Source organism: Atta colombica, unplaced genomic scaffold (assembly GCF_001594045.1).
Source record: "Atta colombica isolate Treedump-2 unplaced genomic scaffold, Acol1.0 scaffold20, whole genome shotgun sequence".
Classification (NCBI taxonomy): Eukaryota; Metazoa; Arthropoda; class Insecta; order Hymenoptera; family Formicidae; genus Atta; species Atta colombica.
Window position 1 is genome coordinate 419,838 of NW_017259294.1, and position 22,769 is coordinate 442,606.

The 22,769-nt window shown below is 36.0% G+C and overlaps 1 protein-coding gene across 1 annotated transcript; it reads left to right on the forward strand.

Moving 5' to 3' along the window:
- The first annotated feature begins 3,580 nt into the window (after positions 1 to 3,580).
- On the forward strand, positions 3,581 to 5,127 carry LOC108687089 (putative glycine-rich cell wall structural protein 1). Its single transcript, XM_018192692.1, has 4 exons — positions 3,581 to 3,757; positions 3,924 to 4,155; positions 4,747 to 4,755; positions 5,069 to 5,127. The coding sequence occupies exons 1-4, from the start codon at positions 3,581 to 3,583 to the stop codon at positions 5,125 to 5,127; spliced, it is 477 nt and encodes a 158-aa protein (XP_018048181.1).
- The last annotated feature ends 17,642 nt before the right edge of the window (positions 5,128 to 22,769 follow it).

A 22,769-nucleotide genomic window follows, 5' to 3' on the forward strand; every position in this document is an offset into this window, starting at 1 on the left:
TATATATATATTGTATATATACACACACCTCCTTTAGTCGAACTGTTGTAAGTCAGAATTTAAAAAAAGAAATATAATGGATACTATGAGGGCTAGTCAATAAGTTTTTAGAAAAACATAATAAAACACATTTTTTTTGATTGATTTGATTCATTTTTATTTCTCAATATATCATAGTCTTCTTTCAGCTCGATACACTTGATCGAACGATTCTCCAAGCCGTCCGAATATGATTTGTCCAACTCTTCAAAATAAGCTTTTGTTGCGATGAGCTGCTCTCTGGTAGTGAATCTCTTTCCTCCGAACCATTTCTTCAAGTTTGGAAACAGAAAATAGTCGCAGGGGGCGAATATGCTGCAATTCGGGGGGGGGGGGGGGGAAGCAATTCGTAGCGGAATTCGTTGAATTTGGCGATCGGTGCTGGGCACGTGTGAATCCGTGCATCTTGATATAAGAGCATTTTCTTCTTCATCAAATGGGGACGTTTTTTCTTTAAAATATTGTTGAAATGGCCCAATAAAGCTGTGTAGTAATCGCCATTGATCATTTGCTCCGATGAAAGGTAATTGATATGAATTATATTGCGTGTATCTCAAAAAAAACTGTGACCATCATCTTTATCGGTCTTCGCCTTCTTCGAAGCTGGTTCACCCGGTGATCCATTATTTTGACTGTTCCTTCCTCTCGGTATGAAGTAATGGATCCATGTTTCGTCTACAGTAATGAATCGACGCAGAAATTCATCTGGATTATATTGAAACATCTCCAAACATTGTTTTAAAATCGTCACACGGTTGCGCTTATGGTACATAGTGAGCAAACGCAGCATCTTGCTAATAGCTTTTTCATACCCAATCATATTCGTGCAAAATTGAAATCATTGCCATGTGATATGCCTGTGGTTTCAACAAGTTTGCGCACTTTCACTCATCGATTAAAACAATATCGTGGATTTTATCGATGATTTCTGGCGTAGCAATCTCAATTGGACGTCCCGAACAAGATGCATCACATGTGGATGTACGATCACATTTAAATTCATTCACCCAATTATATACAATCGCAAAAGCTGGTGCAGATGTGCTATGAACACTATTCAACTTTGATTTCTTTCGGCATTAAACCTTTCATATGTAGATTTGATCACTGCACGAAACTCGTTTTTTTCCATTTTGCAAAAAATATAAATGTTGTTCGCTATAATCGTTTACAGAAATGAAACACGCGATGAATTCCGCTCAAAATTTGACAGTAATCAGCTGAAAGATGCTACTTGTCAAAAAATAATGTGACATTACATTGTGAATGCCCTCTGACAGATTTTCTAAGAACTTGTTGACTTGTCCTCGTATAATCTATCAAGCCATAATGCAGTCAGAGCAAAGAAACGTGTAATATCGACAATATCAACGTTTGAGTTATCTGATATTGTCCATATTAATAAAAAAGAGATAAATAGATAGACTCAGAAACAGTAATAAGTGAAAAGAGAAAAGACAAAAATATTAAGAAGGGAACAGGGAATGTATAATAGAGTTTCCGACAAAGATTCTGTAGCATTTTGTTTGTTAATCCCATGTTTCTGTCTTTTATATGGATCATTTTCGATATCAATCTCTTGTTATAAAAGAATTCAATGTCTAAAATTTCAACGTTATCTCACTTAAAATTATGATTATGATCAATTCGTGATGGTTAAAAATCACCGATAACGATTTAGACATTGTATTGATATCGGAAAAATGTTCATGTCTTTAATTGTTTTTTTGTTCCACGTAAATAACATCGCAATTATCACAAGGAATCTTATAGACTATATTTTGATTGCATAATCCAACCAATCCTTTTCTTTTTTTAATGAAATTTTTAAGCGAATGCGGAATAGAATAGGCTAATTTGCAGTTGAACATATCAACTATTGGAGAGAACTTTTCAGATATAGAATTCACATTCAGGTAAAAAATTGTGAAAATTTTCTCCTTAACTTTTTTATTAACAGTTCTATTGGTACTATCCATATAAAATTTAACTCTTTTATAGATAGAGGAAATGATGAATTGTAGTAGATTATTTAAAGTATTATATATATTGGATTGTCCTGAAAGTTCGTGCCGATGTTGAAGGAAAATTGAAACGCAGAAAATTTTAATTTAATAGGTGTACAACTTTGCTTCCGCCGTTTTTCTATAGATGGCTTTAGCGGTAAGTGGTGGTCGAAATAAATAGATCATAGACGTCATATAATAAACTTGGGCATCTGTCAACATAACTCCATAGAAACATTAGTCGATTTGTGTCTGCATCATAAAGTTATTCTCGATTGAAAATGTCAGTTTACGAGCCAAATTCTCGTCATTAGCGGGAGGTTTTAATTTTTTGCTTCAATATGAAGAAATCTGCGGCTGAGGCTCATCGAATGCTCTCAAATACTTATGGTGAGGCCGCTATTAATGAAAGAACGTGTCGTGAGTGGTTGCAACGCTTCAAGAACGGTGATTTTGACGTCCAAGGTCATGCTCTGTATTTGGTGGGACCAGCTCGGCGTAGTGTATTATGAACTGTTAAAACCGACTGAAACAATCACAGGCGATCGGTATCGAACGCAATTGATGCGTTTGAGCCGAGCATTGAAAGACAAACGGCCGCAATACAACGAGAGACACGATAAAGTGATTTTGCAGCATGACAATGCTCGACCCCATATTGCGAAAGTGGTCAAGACATACTTGGAAACGTTGAATGGGAAGTCCTACCCCACTCGCCGTATTCTCCAGACGTTGCTCCCTCTGACTATCACTTGTTTCGATCAATGGCACACGGCCTGGCTGACCAGCACTTCCGGTCTTATGAAGAAGTAAAAAATTGAATCGATTCGTGGATAGTCTCAAAAGATGACAGTTTTTTCGACGCGGGATTCGTATGCTACCCGAAAGATGGGAGAAAGTAGTGGCCAGCGATGGACAATACTTTGAATCATAAATGTATAACCAGTTTTTTACAATAAAGCCTCGAATTTTGGAAAAAAACGGCGGAAGCAAAGTTGCATACCTAATACTTCGAAACGTTATTCAACGTGCTCTCGTTTGTCAAGAAAAGATCATTTTCCCTTTTGTGATCATTGACTGCTCGCGACAAAACGAATCCGTCGAGAGTGGCACCGTGGATGTACGCATAGAATTTGACTGCAAAGAGAATGTGCCTGCAAATATCTCAGTGCCTACAGCATATCTCAGCATACACAATCGCGTGGTTTAGTATAATTCGTTAACCAACGTTGTGCACAAAATCACCTGCATTCTCCGACACGATATAAAATATACGATTCATCGAAATCGATCGCAGTCTCGAAAATTCGTTCAATCAACCGTACCAACGTTTGTGGATCTGCAAGAATTTATCATTGAAAAGAAACTTATCATGAAGGAAGGTATTGAGAAAAGGAGCCATTCTGTCTCACTACATTTTTATATAACCCATACCATGGAATTTCTTGACAAAATCCGAAAAGTATTGTGCTTCCTGAATGCTTATCACCATGGATTGCGATGGGAAGACGGGATGATCCCCTCAACATAGTGAAATGCCTGATTACGATGACAATAAGGCTCTCGTATACGTTAAAGAGTATGAAAAACGCGAATGGTTGATAGATATACTCGATAATGACGACTTGACCATTGAGACCCTGGATGCTATTTATGAAGATATAGATTCTTTGAATAATTTAGATGTTACTAATGTTATGCGAATATTATGTGTAAAATATGTTAAGAATTATGCATTACATAATGTATTTAAGATATACAATTGGTCGCAAAAAGGAATATATCAAGTTTTAAATAAAATATGAGATTTTTTTTTAAAAACGTTTTAAATTTCTTTCCCCTTTCCTTTCCTTGTAATTAAGAATTAGTTAATAATAGCTGTTGAGTAATAGTAATAGTAGTAGCAGTAGCGGTGGCGGTGTCGGTGGCGGTGGTAGTGGTGGTGATGGCGGTGGTGGCGGTGGTGGTGGCGGCGGTGGTAGTGATGGCGGTGGCGGTGGTGGCGGTGGTGGTGGCGGTGACGGTAGTGGTGGCGGCGGTGATGGCAATGGTGGCGATGGTGATGGTGGTAGTAGTAGTAGTGGTGGTAGTGGTGGTGGTGGTGGTGGTGGTGGTGGTGGTGGTGGTGGTGGTGGTAGTGGTAGTGGTAGTAGTAGTGATAGTAGTAGTGGTAACATACACCTCATATATGCACTAACACAATTCTTTAGAATCCGCCTATCTATTAGTAGAGTATATATGCCGATTCTTACCCACTATGTGTTAATGCGGCATGTATTGTGTGTGTGTGTGTGTGTGTGTGTGTGTGTGTGTGTGTGTGTGTGTGTGTGTGAGTGTGAGGAAGTCAAAGAGAGGGAAGTGCACACAGACATTATGATCCCGCGACGCTGGGGATGACGTCACAGAGAGGTGATGACGGGGGTGAGGAAAGCGCATCACTGGGGAAGGGAGTTTGTTCCTTTTCTCTCTCACTCGTTGCGGCCCTATAGTTATTATTCGCATTCTCTTTTCTTCACGTTGCACTCTCTTTTTCTTTTAAGATTTAATTTTGTTAAATAGATATGATATTTATGAAATATGACTTAGCAATAATAATAATATTTTTAATAATGTAATACAAAAATGCGCTTTCTTGTCAACTAATTTAATACTAATGAATCATACTATTGAACAGCTATTATAAATTGATTCTTAATTACAGGGAAAGGAGGTAAAGAAATCAAAAACATATTTAAAAAAAAAATTCATATATTATTTTTTAAACTTGATACATTTCTTTTTGACATTGCGACCATCAATTGTATATTTTAAATATATTTTGTAATTACGTACAATTCTTAACATGTTTTACACATCGTATAGTATTAGTTATATTTAGATTATTCAATGATTCTATATCATTATCAGCATCGAGTGTCTCAATGATCAAGTCGTCGCTATCGAATATATCAGCCAGCCATTTTTTACGTCCTTTAACATATACAAGAGATTATTATTATCATTTTCTTTCGCACCAATTACAGCCATCGTAATCAGGCATTTCACTAGTGGTATCATCCCGTCTTCCCATTGCAATCCATAGTAATAAGCACTCAGCCAGGAAGCATAATACTTTTCTGATTTTGTCAAGAAATTTCATGACATGAGGCATGTAAAAATGTAATGAGAGAGAATGACTCTGTTTTTCAGCACCTTCTTTTCCTTCATAAATTTCCAATAAATCCTTGCAGATCCATGAATATTGATATATTCATGGTGAACAATTTTTCGAGACTGTGCTCGAATGTAAAAAATCTTGGCTTTTTATCCATTATATTGAAAAGAGGGGAGAGGTTATTTTTCATTTTGGTGATGATAATTTATCTAATCTTGCGTACTACATTGGACGATGGACTGCATTCGATTACACGTCATGTATGATAAGACAATAGGTAGTAGTATTCGCTGATACATTTTCTTTGAATTCAAATTCTAATCGCACATCCACGGTATCACTCTTGACAGACTCATTTTGTCGCTAGCAGTCAATGATTACTAGAGGAAAGAGATTTCTAAAAGAATCTGAATAATGTTTCAATTCTTTCATTTGAAATTTGTAATAACATGTACGGAGGCGTACAAACATATCATACAAAATAGCGGTTCTGCGTTTGTCTAGATTTAGATTCTCATCATATGAGAAAAATTCAGAGTTCAGATAGAATTTCATGTTTGTTAATTTATATAATAATTGTCGAGATGAGTTTTATGTGTTGCCATGTTATTTTTTCTATTACTGCAGAGCAAAGATGACGTATCGCAGCTTCTCGAACTGAGTAGCCGTCTTGATAACTCAAGAATGCTTCGTTGTATTCGGCAATAGGAGGTACTTGTACAGATTCCATGAACGGAAACTCATCATAGATATCCGCTCTCCAAGGCACGCAGCATGGATAGTTTATTGATTTCATTTAACGTAACGTGAGGCATTTGCCACTGTATCTTGAATAATTCAAATTTCGGCTCTGTTGTTGGATCTCCCACAATGCAATTGTTGTCGTTGCGCTCTCGTACCAAAATTAATTCGTGACGCGCGTTAATCACTACGTGTTTGTAATTTTCGCAAAAGCCAAACAACATGCTGAGCGGTACGTAAAAATTAAAGTATTCATCACGTATTATTAATCTTTTCACGATCTAATCAAACACCGGACTCGGAAATCCGGCATTCTCCATATAATGTGCGAAGTCATTTGAATACGATGCATGGCCCTTCATAAGACTAGTTATTCCAACGTTTCTATTGCGATCGATCTCCGATATCAGAGTTCATATCGAATTTCGTCAAACATGAACGCAACTCAATTACATCCAAGCGTTGGCTGCTGATCTGCATTTTCTTCGTTTGACGTCAATCTTCCTTCGATGTTGAGAAAGCTTTCATGTGTATAAATCCTGCTGCTATATCGATATCTCATCGCTGTCCAAACGTGATGTTGACAGATTGTACATGTAAGTCTCAATCCTGACAATGCGAAAGATTAGCTCCCCTCCAATATTCAAGATGTCAACCATTTCAGATATTTAGTACGATAAAGCCTAATGATTGTAAAAATTTAACGTTTGATGCAGTGAGTTTCTTTCTATTAGATAATCGAATGTTTTTGATCTGTCGTCGCTCTGGTAAAAATGTCTCTAGTCTGCTTCACCTGCTCATTGAAAAGAAGCAAATCACTTTATCGTTGTCCCCTCCATATATACAATATAATAGTGACCTCCTCTCCGAAAAAATTGAGAAATCGTCCGTCTTGATCCACAACGCAAATCATCAGATCTGTAACGCTCCGTACGATAATTGATGGAAGGTAAATAATCTGTCGATCTTTCCGATATCTTATATCCTGGTGACATGCTCGGCGAAAATTTATATATCGTATGCACGGACTTATCATTGCTGTATGCGCCCCGGTCACATTGCATTCAATACGAATAATATTTATCGATACGTTTGATTCATGCCACTGTTGCAGCTCCAGCACGCGATTCGATGAAAATCTCACGACGATCCAATATTGTGTTTGAAATCGATTTACTCGATAAGCGCATTTGATCTCACTCTTCATTGTATTGTTATTGAATATTCAAGTCAATGTGACGAATGAATATTCTTCATCTTTACGAAGCGTTTTCTTATTCGCAACATCATTAGGATGAAATTGTAGAATTGGATGTTTTAGTCATTTGTTTATGTCACGTATTTCATATGATCCTTTGGGAATGATAATTTCTTTGTCATCTTCGTCAAAGTAAAATAACTTATTATTCGATGAATTTATATTAGATATAATAGATTTCAAAATCCATCAGACCGATCTCGTAATCACCATCGCTCAAATCTATGATCGAAAAGTAACAGGCCACGAGGACGCTACTCTTATCGGTGAGTGTAAATGTTAGTGACATGTTTGAATAAATACTGAATTGAAAGAGTGCAATGTCAATTCTTAAATTGATCGTCGACCGTCTGTAAAAATTGTAGACACAGTTGTCCACAGTTACTTTGATCGTAACGTTGATAAGATTTGCGATTATACTCGATTGCGTTACATCCAAATATCGCACCAATTCCTTCGGCGGAAGATTGCCGAAACTATCAAAGTAAACAACACGATCTCTCCCCGCTTCGCGTATGCCATCCAAAGAATACCTGGTCCATCAGCATTATCCAAATTTGATGCCGCCACGTTTTGCTATCGGTAGTATTCGTTTTTTCATCGGCTTTTTTTTCTTCGTTTTCCAATTTTCATTTTGGCTTTCATAGCCGCCCAAACAGCTGTGGCAGCAGATCTCTTCAAAAGTCGAATCTTTCGCAATAATCCGTTTTCGCATCTCCTCAGCGAATATTTTGTTAGTTACGTTCGTTTTGTGAGATCTTTGCTCCGTGAAGCTATGTCATGATCACGACACGCCGCGTCCAATGGATTAATGCCTCGATTATCTCTAGCCAATCACTTTTCTAAATGCGTACTTGGACCACAAAATTGATATCCGGAGATATGCTACTCAATTGGAAGTGCATTTATTGCATGGTTTAAAAAACCGCAGCTCTTTTTTGTTGACAATCATTACAATTTTTTATAAAATTGGCGCTGGACCATCGATATGCGACCGATAAAAGAGCAAATTATAATGTTTCAAGCACCGATGATGTTGCTGAAATCTCTGAATCAACCTTTATATGCTCGAGTAATCTATTCCACGGTTAATCTATGTAATTCTTAAACTCTCGTAGAAAAATAATTTTCCAATATATATATTCCAATTGGCAGTTAAATTATGTACATTACATCCGACACGATAAGAAGCACATTGCATATTGAGCGATTTCTTTGCGCTTCGCTTCTATAAATAGATCGGTTCTCGATCGTTTTTCAATTTCTTTTCAATCAGTTGTATTTCAATCAGTGTCATGAAGGGGAGAAGATATGAAATGCGTGTGACAATCGCAAACAATTAAAGTGACTAATGTCAACAATAAAGTACAAACTGAAAAAGGACATAAAAACGCAAACATGGAAATATGCTGCCGATCTCTATATTCGATGTCATCTGCAGTCCACCGAACTGCGGTAAAACAAATGTGTTGCTGGAAAGTCCACATGGCTTATGCCTTGAGAATGTGTATGTGTACTCGAAGTCGTTGCAACAACCAAAATATCGATATTTGAAAAATTTATTGGCACTGATTGAAGAAATTAGTTATTTCACATTTTCCAATAATAGCGATGTAGTTCTATCAAATGAGACGCTTCCAAATTTCATTTTTATCTTCGATGGTGTGGCATGTGACAAACAAGACGCGATCAGAGAGTATTTTGCGATGGGTCGTTACGCGGACGTCAATTGCTTCTATCTGTGTCAAACGTATGTAAAGATACCAAAACATCTCATACACGATAATGCAAATTTGTTGATCCTGTTCAAACAAAATGGTACCAACCTAAAACACGTATACAATGATGTAAACACCGACTGTCTTACGAGGATTTCTGCGAACCGCATCGTTGCTGTTGGCAACAAAAATATGGATTCGTAGTAATAGATAAAGACAGCATTTACGAATGAACGATACAGAAAAGGATTTAATGAGTTTGCAATACTTTAACGTGGTTAGTCGTTGTCGATATGTCAACTACGAAATGTCCTTCTTTCAAGTGCAACATGAATAACAGCAAAGAACTCAAGGATCGTGAGAGAATAGCGAAACAAATTGCACAAACGATTCGATTCGTAAAAAGTGTCATGCTTTAAAAACTGATTAAAAATAAAAGAAGACGTAGCGTTGGAGAAATATTTTAAACCCATCGTAGAACCTTTAAAATATGGTAGATTTCGAAAATAATGCTGACGAGAAATCTCAACCGATTAAGAAAAAAGCTAATGTTGCGAAGAATAGAAACTAAGAAAAGAAAACCAGAAGAAAATGAAAAAGACGATGATGATGATGATGATGATGATGATGATGATGATGATGATGATGATGATGATGATGATGATGATGATGATGATGATGATGATGATGATGATGATGATGATGATGATGATGATGATGATGATGATGATGATGATGATGATGATGATGATGATGATGATGATGATGATGATGATGATGATGATGATGATGATGATGATGATGATGATGATGATGATGATGATGATGATGATGATGATGATGATGATGATGATGATGATGATGATGATGATGATGATGATGATGATGATGATGATGATGATGATGATGATGATGATGATGATGATGATGATGATGATGATGATGATGATGATGATGATGATGATGATGATGATGATGATGATGATGATGATGATGATGATGATGATGATGATGATGATGATGATGATGATGATGATGATGATGATGATGATGATGATGATGATGATGATGATGATGATGATGATGATGATGATGATGATGATGATGATGATGATGATGATGATGATGATGATGATGATGATGATGATGATGATGATGATGATGATGATGATGGTGGTGGTGGCAATTTCTGAATGGATAATTCAGATAACTTCAATTAACACCGTCGTTTAAAAAAAAGTAACGTATACAAGAATCGAACATCGGATTCATCCAATTATGCGTCACCTGAACCACGCAAATTATCATACGAACGTTCACACGTTCCATCAATCATTTATGAAATGCCCAATGAGTCGCTTAAACGTTAGTTAAACAATCATTGCAAATGCGACAAGTTCGTGAAAAGTTGTATAATCAATTGGGACCACTTGGATAAAATAAAATACATAAACATACTTCTCGATGATGACAAAGAAAAGATGATCGATCACGTTTATGGAGTATATCTCAGTAAGAACGGTATAATACTCGGTGATAAACATATAGATCATAGATGGAATAAAGTACAAAAGTACTAGGTTGTATGAATTCATTTTCAAAAGAATTCTCGACAACACTATTTACATAGAGAATGATAAACTAGCATATAAAAGTATACTATTAGCAACGAATGCTCATAGGCGCAGTCATAAAGAATGTCCAATATTGGATATTGAAACAAACATAAGAATATAATAGCATCCTTGGTGTCAGGTAAAATACAAGTTGGAACGAGTACCATGCGCCTGAAAACTAAACAACAAGTCAGATAAAAGTGTTGGAAAAGTTGTAATACCACACTATGACCCTAAATGACAATAAAATCGATTATATTCATTGGAATGATCCTAAGGAGCTTATGGATTGTCTTCGGTTGCTTGAGGCCTCAGACAGGTCACAGTGCTCACGATAACGAAATCTTATCTATTATCGAAGAGCTTTGAAGCTGGCTTGATTATAAATTAAAACGAGGATACACAATCATTTTTAGGCGAAATACCAACCAACAACGTCAGATCTTTGTAATATTTTGCGCATTATACCGCGATAAAAAATAAAACATGCATTATACCGCGCATTATACCGATAAAAAATGAGAAGAAAAATCTCGAAAAGTGATGACTAATGGAAGAACTACACGCTCTGGCGTGTAAAAAATTTTCCACGTAAATGTGTCATAGTTTACGAATACGATGATTTGGCAGGCGGATGTAGTCGAAATGCGTCTCTATACATATTTAACAAAGGTTACTATTACATCTTACTCTTATCGATGTGCTGAGTAAGCATGCATGGACCATATCGTTCAAAACAAAGAGTGAAAATGAGATGGCTATAGCGATAGCAAAGATAATTCGAGTTGATGGAAGATGTCCGAAAAATTTGCAAACCGATATGGGAAAAGAATTTTACAACGCAAATATGCAAAAACTCTTGAAAAAACACAACATAAATCATTATTCAATGTATTCCGTAATGAAGGCGTTAGTAGTCGAACGATTCAATTGTACGTTGAAAAACGATATGTGGAAACAATTTACGCACAATAGAAATTACAAATGGATCGACTTGCTACCGCGTTTAGTGTCGGAGTATAACGCACGAAAGCATTGAACTGTCGGTATGCGACCCATCGATGTGACACCCACGATCGCCGACAAACATGGTGTATAGTGTAAAGGTTGTCGCACGATTCAAAGTTAGTGATGTGTAACAAAGTACGTGTGAGCAAATTCAAGATGATCTTTGAGAAAGGTTACACGCTAAATTGGACCACAAAGGTGTTTAGAATCGTCAAAGTACAGAAAACTAATCCCGTATTTTCTGAAAGATTACCGTGGAAAACTGGTCACTGAAGGATTTTATGAGTATGAATTGCATCGCGTCGTTAATCTCGATGTATATCTAATTGAAAAGGTGTTGCGTAAAAAAGGAGACAAGGTTTATGTGAAACTGGGATTTGATAATTCGCATAACTCTTGGATACACAAAGATAATGTGTTATAAAAATAAAATTTATTACAAATTTATTATAAATTGTTTAATTCTTTTTTCCCTATGTAAATGTATTAAATACAAACGTGTATTGTATATGTTATACACATTACACATATTATACGTACACATATCATACATACATATATACATATAATACATATATACATACATACACATACATACATATAATACATACATACGTACATACAAAAAAAGAACAAACCTACATATTATACATATATAAATGAGTTTTTATAAAAATATATAAATATAAAAACGAAATTCTTTATATTTTTACAATAATATTTTATAATGTCCCCATAGCAGCGTATCGTATAGAATCTGGTACAATATATCGTTTATTATCGTATGGACTTAGAGCGATTTTCATTTCAGATACTGTGTACTTCATGCAATTTAGATTCTTATACAGGGTGGGTCCATTTAAAATTTGGAATTTAATTTGGTTCTAAAAAAAAACGCATGAATATTTTTCAAAGTTTATGGCTTTATTAGAAAGGTAGTACATTGCCATTAAACATGTAATACAATTTTATTCAAATGACTTCCACGACTGGCTGCACAATACCCCATTCTATCAACCCAATTTTTCAATACATTTTCCACTGTATGGGCGCATATTTCATCGATGGCAACTTTGATTTCATGTTTTAATTCTTGAATCGTTTCTGGTTGGTTACCGTAACACTCATCCTTGACGGTTCTCCATAAAAAATAGTCCAGCGGAGTCAAATCGCAGCTGCGAGGCGGCTAATTGACATCAACATTTCGGTTGATTATGCGATTTTCGAAGATAGTGCGCAAAAGATCGATTGTAGCGTTGGCTGTGTGGCAAAGTGCGCCGTCCTGTTGAAACCAAATGTCGTCTCAGACCTCCTCTTCAAATTTGGGAAACAAGAATTCGTTTAGCATGGCGCGGTAGCGCTCGCCATTGACAGTGACGGCAGCTCCTTGCTCATTTTCGAAGAAAAATGGCCCAATGATACCGCCGGACCAAAAACCACATCAAACAGTCACTCGTTGTAGATGCATCGGCTTCTTCATGCGGATTCTTTGACCCCCAAATACGACAATTCTGCTTGTTCACATAGCCACCGAGGTGAAAATGAGCTTCGTCAGAAAAGATGATTTTTCGGTAAAAATAGTCATCTTCAACCAAGCGTTGTTCAGCCCATTGGGCGAACCGAAAACACATCGGATGATAATGCGGCTTCAATTCTTGCACTAATTGAACTTTGTACCGAAGTTATTGGCGAGCGAGAGACTGGGATGTCTGACTTGTGCTAATAACAAATGTATGAGACAACGAAAGGACCACGTCCAATTACGCTTTCTTTCTCAATCGTGCGCCTTGTGCTAAGAACAGAATATCGGAGCGCCTTCCACTACTTTCTCCCTTCGCGCTCCTAGCCTCCTCTGCGTTTCCAATAACACGTATGTGTACGCTTCGATATGAGTGTGTAGCACCGCGCGTCGAACGCCAAGGGACACCATTTCTGCCGGTGCGTGTACAAAGTTTAACCATCAAAGAGTTGGAATATATATCGAAAATTATTTTGTTACGCAAGTTTAAGAATTACATAGATTAACTGTGGGACAGATACCTGAGCATATAAAAGCTGATCAAAAGTTTAGCAATGTCGTCGGTGCTTGAAACATTATAATTTGCCTTGTCATTGATCGCATATCGATGGTCCGGCACCATTTATAAAAAATTGCTGCGAATGTCAACTACAATAACGAAAGACTGCGGTTTTTTAAATCGCACGATAAACGCACTTCCATTCGAAATTACTTATCTCCAGATATCAATTTTGCGATTCAGAAACGCATTTAGAAAAATGACTGAGGCAATAATCCGTTGGACTCGGCGTGTCGCGAACATGATATAGCTTATTCACGGAACAAAGATCTCGCGAGATAACACATAACTGAAAATACTCGTCGAGAAGACACGGAAATTACTGCGACATGGAAATTACAGATTCGACTCTCGGAAAGAAAGCTGTTATTACCGTTATTTGGGCGATTATGAAAGTTAAGACGAAAATCGATATGGGTTTGAAAATATAGAAGAAAAAAATCAACGAAAAAACAAATACTCCCGCAAAACGCAACAGTTTCTTACCTATTCTATCGCAGAGAGTCGTCGACTCGCTGGCGGCGCGGCAGGAATCGCAAAAGCTATAAACGACAATAAAGTCGCGCAGCATCAATTGGAAGAACTGAAACATCATAATCGTGTCATGAAAGGTTATGGAATTTATCTTACTCCGTACAAACGTGGACGAGGGATCTCAACAGAGAAAACTAAGAAAAATAAAAAAAAGTCAAAAAAACGATTAAAAAATGCCTAAGGGCAACTACAACTACTAACGCAGAATTGCAAACAACTAGCAAAATATATGCGCATTCCATATTTTAGAGGTATTTTTATGCGTACTATCTTACCAACAGAGGGAGTATATCGAAACGTAAGCAGCATCGTAAATTTGAATAATGCCAAGGGACCAAGTACTCATTGAGTGGCATACGCGAAGCGGGGAGATCGTACTGTTTATTTTGACAGTTTCGGCAATCTTCAATCACCGAAGGAATTGGTGCAATATTTAGACATAATGCGAATTGAATATAATCGCATCTTATCAACGTTACGATCAAAATAACTGTGTCTATAATTTTCACAAATGGTTAACGATCAATTTAAGAATTGACATTACACTGTTTTAACTCAGTATTTATTCAAACATATCACTGACATTTACGCTGACTGGTAAGATTAGCATCCATGCAACATGCTACTTTCCTACCTTACTTACCGTAGATTTGAGCGATGGCGATTACGAGCTCGGTCTAACTTTGAAACTTACTATACCATCTAATATAAATTTATTGAATAATAAATTTGACGAAGATGACAAGGAAATTGTCATTCTGGAAGGATCGTACGAAATACGTGACAACGAGTATCTAAGACGTGCAATTTTATAATCATCCCAACGATACTAAGAGAGAAAACGCTTCATAAAGAGAATGAAGAGAATCCATTGACTATCCGCGTTAATAACAATACAATGAAGAGCGAGATCAAGTACGCTTATCGAATAAATTTCACCAAACCTCACAACATGGGATCGCTGTTAATATTTTCATCGAATCACGTGTTGGATCCACGACAATAGCATGAATCGGATATATCGATAAATATCATCAACGTAATCATTCGTTTTGAATGCAACATGACCGCGCATACAGCAACAACAAATGTGTGCAAACGCGATACATGAGTTTTCGCCGAGCGTGCTATCAGGATATAAGATATCGGAAAGACCGACACAGATCATGTATCTTCCGATCGTTACGGATATTTTGCATTGTAGATCAAGACGGGCGATTGCTCGATTTTCGCGGAAAGGAGATCATCATTAGATTGCATATACGCAGGCAATAGCGATAAAGTGATAATCATAACATGAAGTGCTTGTTTTGAAGCAAGCAAAACAGATTAGAGATATATTTTTTGTCAGAGAAACGACACCGATCAAAAACGATCGTTCAGTAAAAAAAAAACTTACTGCGTCGAACATTAAATTTTTACAATCATTGGGCTTTGTCGTACAAAATACCTGAGATAGTTGATATCTTGAATATTAGAGATAAACCGATCTTTGATGATCACATCATAAAGTTCGAGTTTTACATGTACAATCTGTACGCCAACACGACGTTTGGACATAGCGACGAGATAAGGATAACCATACAGCAGCAGAATTTATACACGTTACCGTGAAAACATTCTCTATGTTGAAGGTAGATTGACTTCAAAGGAAGAAAATGTACAAAATCGGCTAAAGCTTGGTAATTACGTAGCGTTCATATTCAATGAAAGTTGGTATGAACGATATAAAAATTGACCATAATTAGTATATCGTACCAGAAACGTTGAAATGACTAGTCTTATGGGGGAAGGTTATGCAATGTTTTCTAATGAAATCACATATAGTTTGCATAATGTGAGATTTCTAATCTAATGATACCGCGAAAAGTCTAATGACAGACGACGGATATTTTAATTTTTGTGTGCCACTCAGCATATTGTTAGGCTTTTGTGAAAATTACAAACGTGTGGTAATTAACGCTTGTCACAAATTGATTTTGATACGAGCGCGCAATGATAATAATTACATAGTACATAGGGAGATCCAGCAACAGAGCCGAATTGTTGATACTTGAATTATTCAAAGTACAGTGGCGCATGCCTCACGTTGCATTGGAAAGTGAACGATATATGAGTTTCCGTTCTTAGAAATTATACGAATACTTCCTATTGCCGAATACAACGAAGCATTCCTGGACCATCAAGACTGCGATTCAACTAAAAAAACTGCGATGTTATCTTTGATCTACAGATTAATAAAAAAAATATCATAACAGCACGTAAAACTTTGACACCTATAAATTAACCAATGTAAAACTTTATCTAAACTCAGAATTTTATCCAATGATCTGAATCTAGACTTTGACAAACGCAGAGCCACTATTTTGTATGATATGTATATACGTTTTTGTACGTCTTACTATCAAATCCCTCGTGAAAGAAATGAACCATCAATCCAATTAAACTTTTTTTAGAGGTTTTACTCTAATCATTGACTACTCACAAAACAAGTCCGTCAAGAGTGGCATGTACGATTAGAATTTGAATTCAAAGAGAATGTACCCGCGAATACTACTAATATATTTGCCTCATCATACGCGACCGCATGATCGAATACAGCCAATGTTCAACGTAGTACGCATAAATATATATAGAATCTGAATAATCGAGATGTTAATACTATGCGATGTGGAAAAGATGCTAAGAATTGTGCGTTACAGAATGTATTTAAAATATACAACTGGTAGAGTCGCAACGTCAAAAAGAATTGTATCAATTTGAAAAATAAAGTGTAAAATTTTTTTTTAAAAACGTTTTAATTTCTTTCCCCTTACCCAGTAATTAAAAATCAATTAATAATACAATAGCTATTCGTAGTACGATTCAATAAATATTCGAGTTAGCGAATAAGAAAGCGCGTGACACGCTTGGCCATTTGTCTGATTAGAAATTAGTTTTTTGACTAAGACGTATAATTTTAACATTATTTTTTTCTGTAAATAATATCTTGCAAAAATGTTTACATGTTTCATGTCTGTGGATGTGATACTTTTTCATATACTTTTGATCGAGAGGCAATGCTAAGGATTCTTTTCGAAAAATATTAGATATCCAGAGAGAGACTATTTCGATTGACTACAAATCCTTTAAATATGGATAAACAAATCTTGGATCAATGCAATAAAATATTCTTCCAATGCACCTAAGTCACGTAAGTCACGTAAGTCACGTATAATTTTTATTGCTATACATTTCCTCGTACAATCAGTCAGGCAATGTGTCAGTATGTCAGTAAATTCTATCACTGCAGCATTAATCTCAAAAACTGATTTTTGTGAAAATGTGTAAATTACAAGAAACATTGGAAATTATTTATGAATACCCCCGATTCAGGGGGTAAGTCTTTGATATAAGTGTGTGATTTTTTTTTCTTTTAATGTGATTTTTGATGATTCTTGTTTTAATTTAAGGTGCTAATAATTAACAATGAGCCTGTAGAATGGCTACATCTAAAAAATGAATTAAGGATACAAATAGTGGTGAATAAAACTGCGCTTTTATGTATATCATTTTTTTTTATATAAATGTAATTTTTTTTAATTATGATGTTTATTTATTTTCAGAACGTCCAACATCGCGATGTCAAAATATGGAGGTTTATCAATATAGATCAGCGAAGAGTCAGACTAATGAGACTTTTCGATAGACAAGAGATGAGATCTGGGAGAACACATCAGAGTATCGAGGAGGTGAAGTTAAATTGAGTGACTTTTGATACTTTTAACCTCCACTATTTATTCAGACCGTATAAATAAGTTGACGATTCTGAAAAAGAAGAACGGTAGTACACTATAAGTATCTCATTTTCAAATATTGTATTTAAATATTAATACTTTTATTATCGGAAAGAAAAAATGAAGAATAGTGCATCAGACGACTGTATCAGTTCTTTTTTAGGAACATTACACTTAACAACATCAAAAAAGAAACTTATTTTTACTCTTCATTATATATTTCTTTATACATTTTAATGCTAAAGAGCAATCATGATAAATATGGTTCTGATAATATCGACATTTTATTTTGAAGCATTTTAAATAATTTAATTAACATGGCTGATCTTTCTTCAAAAAATTATGAATATTACATATATTTATAATATTATATTCATACATTCTTTCTCAATTTTTTTTATAAAATATTTATATTTCATATTCTTTAAATATGTTATTGAAAATTGAAAATAGCTCTCTTCTAAGTCAATATTATACGTGTAATTATAGTACGTTATACGAATAAAATAAAAAAGGTGAATATTAAAAAATAAATATTAATAAATATTACTCTGTGTTGAACATTATTTATTCCTTTGTCCTTACACCATTCCTTCGTCATACCACATATATTAAATTAGTTGATAAGCAGGTGCTTATTACAACTAAAAAAAAAATTATTAGTTGTACAACTTTGCTTCCGCCGTTTTTTTTCCAAAATTCGAGGCTTTATTGTAAAAAACTGGTTATACATTTATGATTCAAAGTATTGTCCATCGCTGGCCACTACTTTCCCATCTTTCGGGCGTAGCGTACGAATCCCGCGTCGAAAAAACTGGTCATCTTTTGAGGCATCCACGAATCGATCCAATTTTTTACTTCTTCATAAGACCGGAAGTGCTGATCAGCCAGGCCGTGTGCCATTGATCGAAACAAGTGATAGTCAGAGGGAGCAACGTCTGGAGAATACGGCGGGTGGGGTAGGACTTCCCATTTCAACGTTTCCAAGTATGTCTTGACCACTTTCGCAACATAGGGTCGAGCATTGTCATGCTGCAAAATCACTTTATCGTGTCTCTCGTTGTATTGCGGCCGTTTGTTTTTCAATGCTCGGCTCAAACGCATCAATTGCGTTCGATACCGATCGCCTGTGATTGTTTCAGTCGGTTTTAACAGTTCATAATACACTACGCCGAGCTGGTCCCATCAAATACAGAGCATGATCTTGGACGTCAAAACCGTTCTTGAAGCGTTGAATCTCAAGATTCTTTCACTAATAGCGGCCTCACCATAAGTATTTGAGAGCATTCGATGAGCCTCAGCCGCAGATTTCTTCATATTGAAGCAAAAAATTAAAACCTCCCGCTAATGACGAGAATTTGGCTCGTAAACTGACATTTTCAATCGAGAATAACTTTATGATGCAGACACAAATCGACTAATGTTTCTATGGAGTTATGTTGACAGATGCCCAAGTTTATTATATGACGTCTATGATCTATTTATTTCGACCACCATTTACCGCTAAAGCCATCTATAGAAAAACGGCGGAAGCAAAGTTGTACACCTAGACACTATCATTTAAAAAATCATTGAATGAAAATCCATCTTAATAATACTCATTTAAAATCGAAAAAAAAGACAATGAGAGGGAGAAATATAATGGGAGAAAAAGAGAGAACGCAAATAATAAAGATATGAGATTGCAACGAGAGAAAACGAGAGAATAAGATGAGTAAGATGATATAGGACTGCGGAAAGAGAGCGAATAATGCGATAGGTATGGGATTACAACGGGAAGAAAAAAGATGAGTAAGTATAGATCCGCAATGAATAGGAGGGAGAGAACTGCATCTTATAATGGGTGGAAGAGAGAGAATAATGGCGGACCCTGTCTCCCTCTACCACGGGTCCTGGACACCACCCCCTCCCGCGACGTCCCCTTGCCCAGTGACGTCACTCCCCCCCTCTCCCTTCGGCCCCCTCGCCCAATAATGTCAGCCCACCTCCTTCGAAACCCCAAGTCTAACAACGTACTTTCCCCACCCTTGAACCTCTCATACACACACATACATACCACGTACACGCACTAACAAAAACGTAATGTACTGGCCTAATATATCTATTGTATTTACGATTATATTCGAAAAAATTCTTTTTCGATAGTGGATTCAAACTGGCGATCCATTGTACCCTTTCCTACATTTGTGGACATGGTGAGGGTTGGAAATCTTTGATAGGTAGTCTTCAGATTTTATATATATTTTTGTGCATTACTTATATACAATTATATTTAGAAATTCTAGACTTAATTGCTGCTGGGTGATAACTATTCCTCCAATAACTGCCCATCCAGATTTACTTTTCGAAATTATGTAAACATGATAAAAGTTGGAAATCTGCGACTTGTAGTGAGAAGTTTTAATACGCATTTCATCTGTGCATTATTTTTACGCGATTATATTGCAAAATCCAAGACTTAATCAATGCTGGGTGATAACTGTCCATTCAGTTTTACTTTTTAAAATTATGTGAACACGATCAAAATTGAAAATCTGTGATTTGTAGTGAGCTGTTTTAATACGCATCTCAGTGAATTAGTTTTACGCGATTTTAGTAATTGAATCATGTATGTGTAATATGCTTTCGAGAATACTTAAAGCATTCATAGTCGGGTGCAAAAGTGTCAATATTTATTTTTAATCTTTTTTGAATATTTCGTTCTTTGAAAAATATTTTTCTTTTCAAAAAATTTTTTATGCTTTGATTTGTATAATATTATATTGTATAATATTTATACAGTGAGAGGAAAATTACCGAATTTTTTAAACACGAATTATTCGGAACAATGTCGTATGTTTTAAGAAAATCTTACGTCGTAATATCAATCAAAAATTTCAACAAAATTTGTAGCGAGTAATATTGATGTTACTGCGAGCAAACGGATACCAGAAAAAGATATCTTATAGACATCTAAAAAATGGGATTTAAAAAAGATTTTATTGAAGATATCTTTGTAGAACTTCTAAAAGATGAATCTATTATAGACATGTCTAATAAATATTTTTTAGAAATGTCTTAAAAGACATCTTTTAAGAGAGATCATGTAGATATCTTTAATATATATATGTCTATTACAAAATATATGTATTATATATATATAGGGTGGACAATCTAGCATTTGGAATTTCAACTACCGATTATTTTGAGTTTGAAAGGCGTAATAACATTTATGACGTATCAGAAATTTAGTTTTTTGTTTGACATTTACGAAATGGGTCGCTATACGCTTGAACAAAATTGGGAAATATTGAAAACTTACTTCCAAAGTGGTGAGTCTTCAACCCAAACTGTAAGAAATTTACGTGGAAAATTTGGTAAAAAAGAAATGCCTTCAACGCAATTTGTGGATCAATTTGTGAAGCGAATTCGGCAAACTGGCTCCTTATTGGATAAAGGAACTCGTTCATGTGCTCGTCTAGTAAGATCAACCGAAAACATTGTTGCTGTTGCTCAGAATAACCAACATCAACTCGCCATCGTTCTCAAAACTTGAACATTTCATGCATTTCTTTGAGAAGAATTTTAAATAAAGATCTCGGTATGAAGCCATATAAAGTTCAATTATTGCAAGAATTGAAGCCGCATGATGACCATCCGATGCATTTTCGGTTTACCCAATGGGCTGAACAACGCTTGGTTGAAGATGAGCATTTTTACCGAAAAATCATCTTTTCTGACGAAGCTCATTTTCACCTCGGTGGCTATGTGAACAAGCAGAATTGTCGTATTTGGGGATCACAAAATCAGCACGTCATGGAAAAGCCGATGCATCTACAACGAGTGACTGTTTGATGTGGTTTTTGGTCCGGCGGCATCATTGGGCCATTTTTCTTCAAAAATGAGCAAGGAACTGCCGTCACTGTCAATGGCGAGCGCTATCGCGCCATGCTAAACGAATTCCTGCTTCCCAAATTTGAAGAGGAGGACACAGATGACATTTGGTTTGGACAACAGGACCTTGCCACACAACCAACGCTACAAGCGATCTTTTGCGCACTGTCTTCGAAAATCGCATAATCGAAATGCTGATGTCAATTAGCCGCCTCGCAACTGCGATTTGGCTCCGCTGAATTATTTTTTATACCGTCAAGGATGAGTGTTACACTAACCAACCAGAAACGATTCAAGAATTAAAACATGAAATCAAAGTTGCCATCGATGAAATACGCCTATACAGTAGAAAATGTACTGAAAATTGGGTTGATAGAATGGAGTATTGTGCAGCCAGCCGTGGAAGTCATTTGAATGAAATTGTATTACATGTTTAATGGCAATGTACTATCTTTCCAATAAAGCCATAAACTTTGAGAAATATTCATGCGTTTTTTTTTAACCAAATTAATTTCCAAATTTCAAATGGCCCATCCTGTATGTGTGTGTGTGTGTGTGTGTGTGTGTGTGTGTGTGTGTGTGTGTGTGTGTGTGTGTGTGTATGTGCGTGTGTGTGTGTGTGTATAAGCCAGGTGTATAAGCTTAAATCCGCTGTTCGCTCATAGGTAGCATTAGTGAGCGTACAAAGCCCTGGGCACACAACATATTTTTTTTTATGTGTTTGACATCTGTCAACATTAACCAGTGCACATCATCAGCAATTTCATGCAACATACATTTTTTCTTTCGTAATCATGTCTAATTTTTTGCTAAAAAAAAAGCATATGCGGGAAGCTTTGCTTTTCTGTTTCAATTTGAAGAAATCGGCTGCCGCATCGAATGCTTGTGGAGGCCTATTGCTTTATCGGAAACAACGTGCAGAGATTGGTTTTGCCGGTACAATGACGACAATTTTGACCTAACAAGAA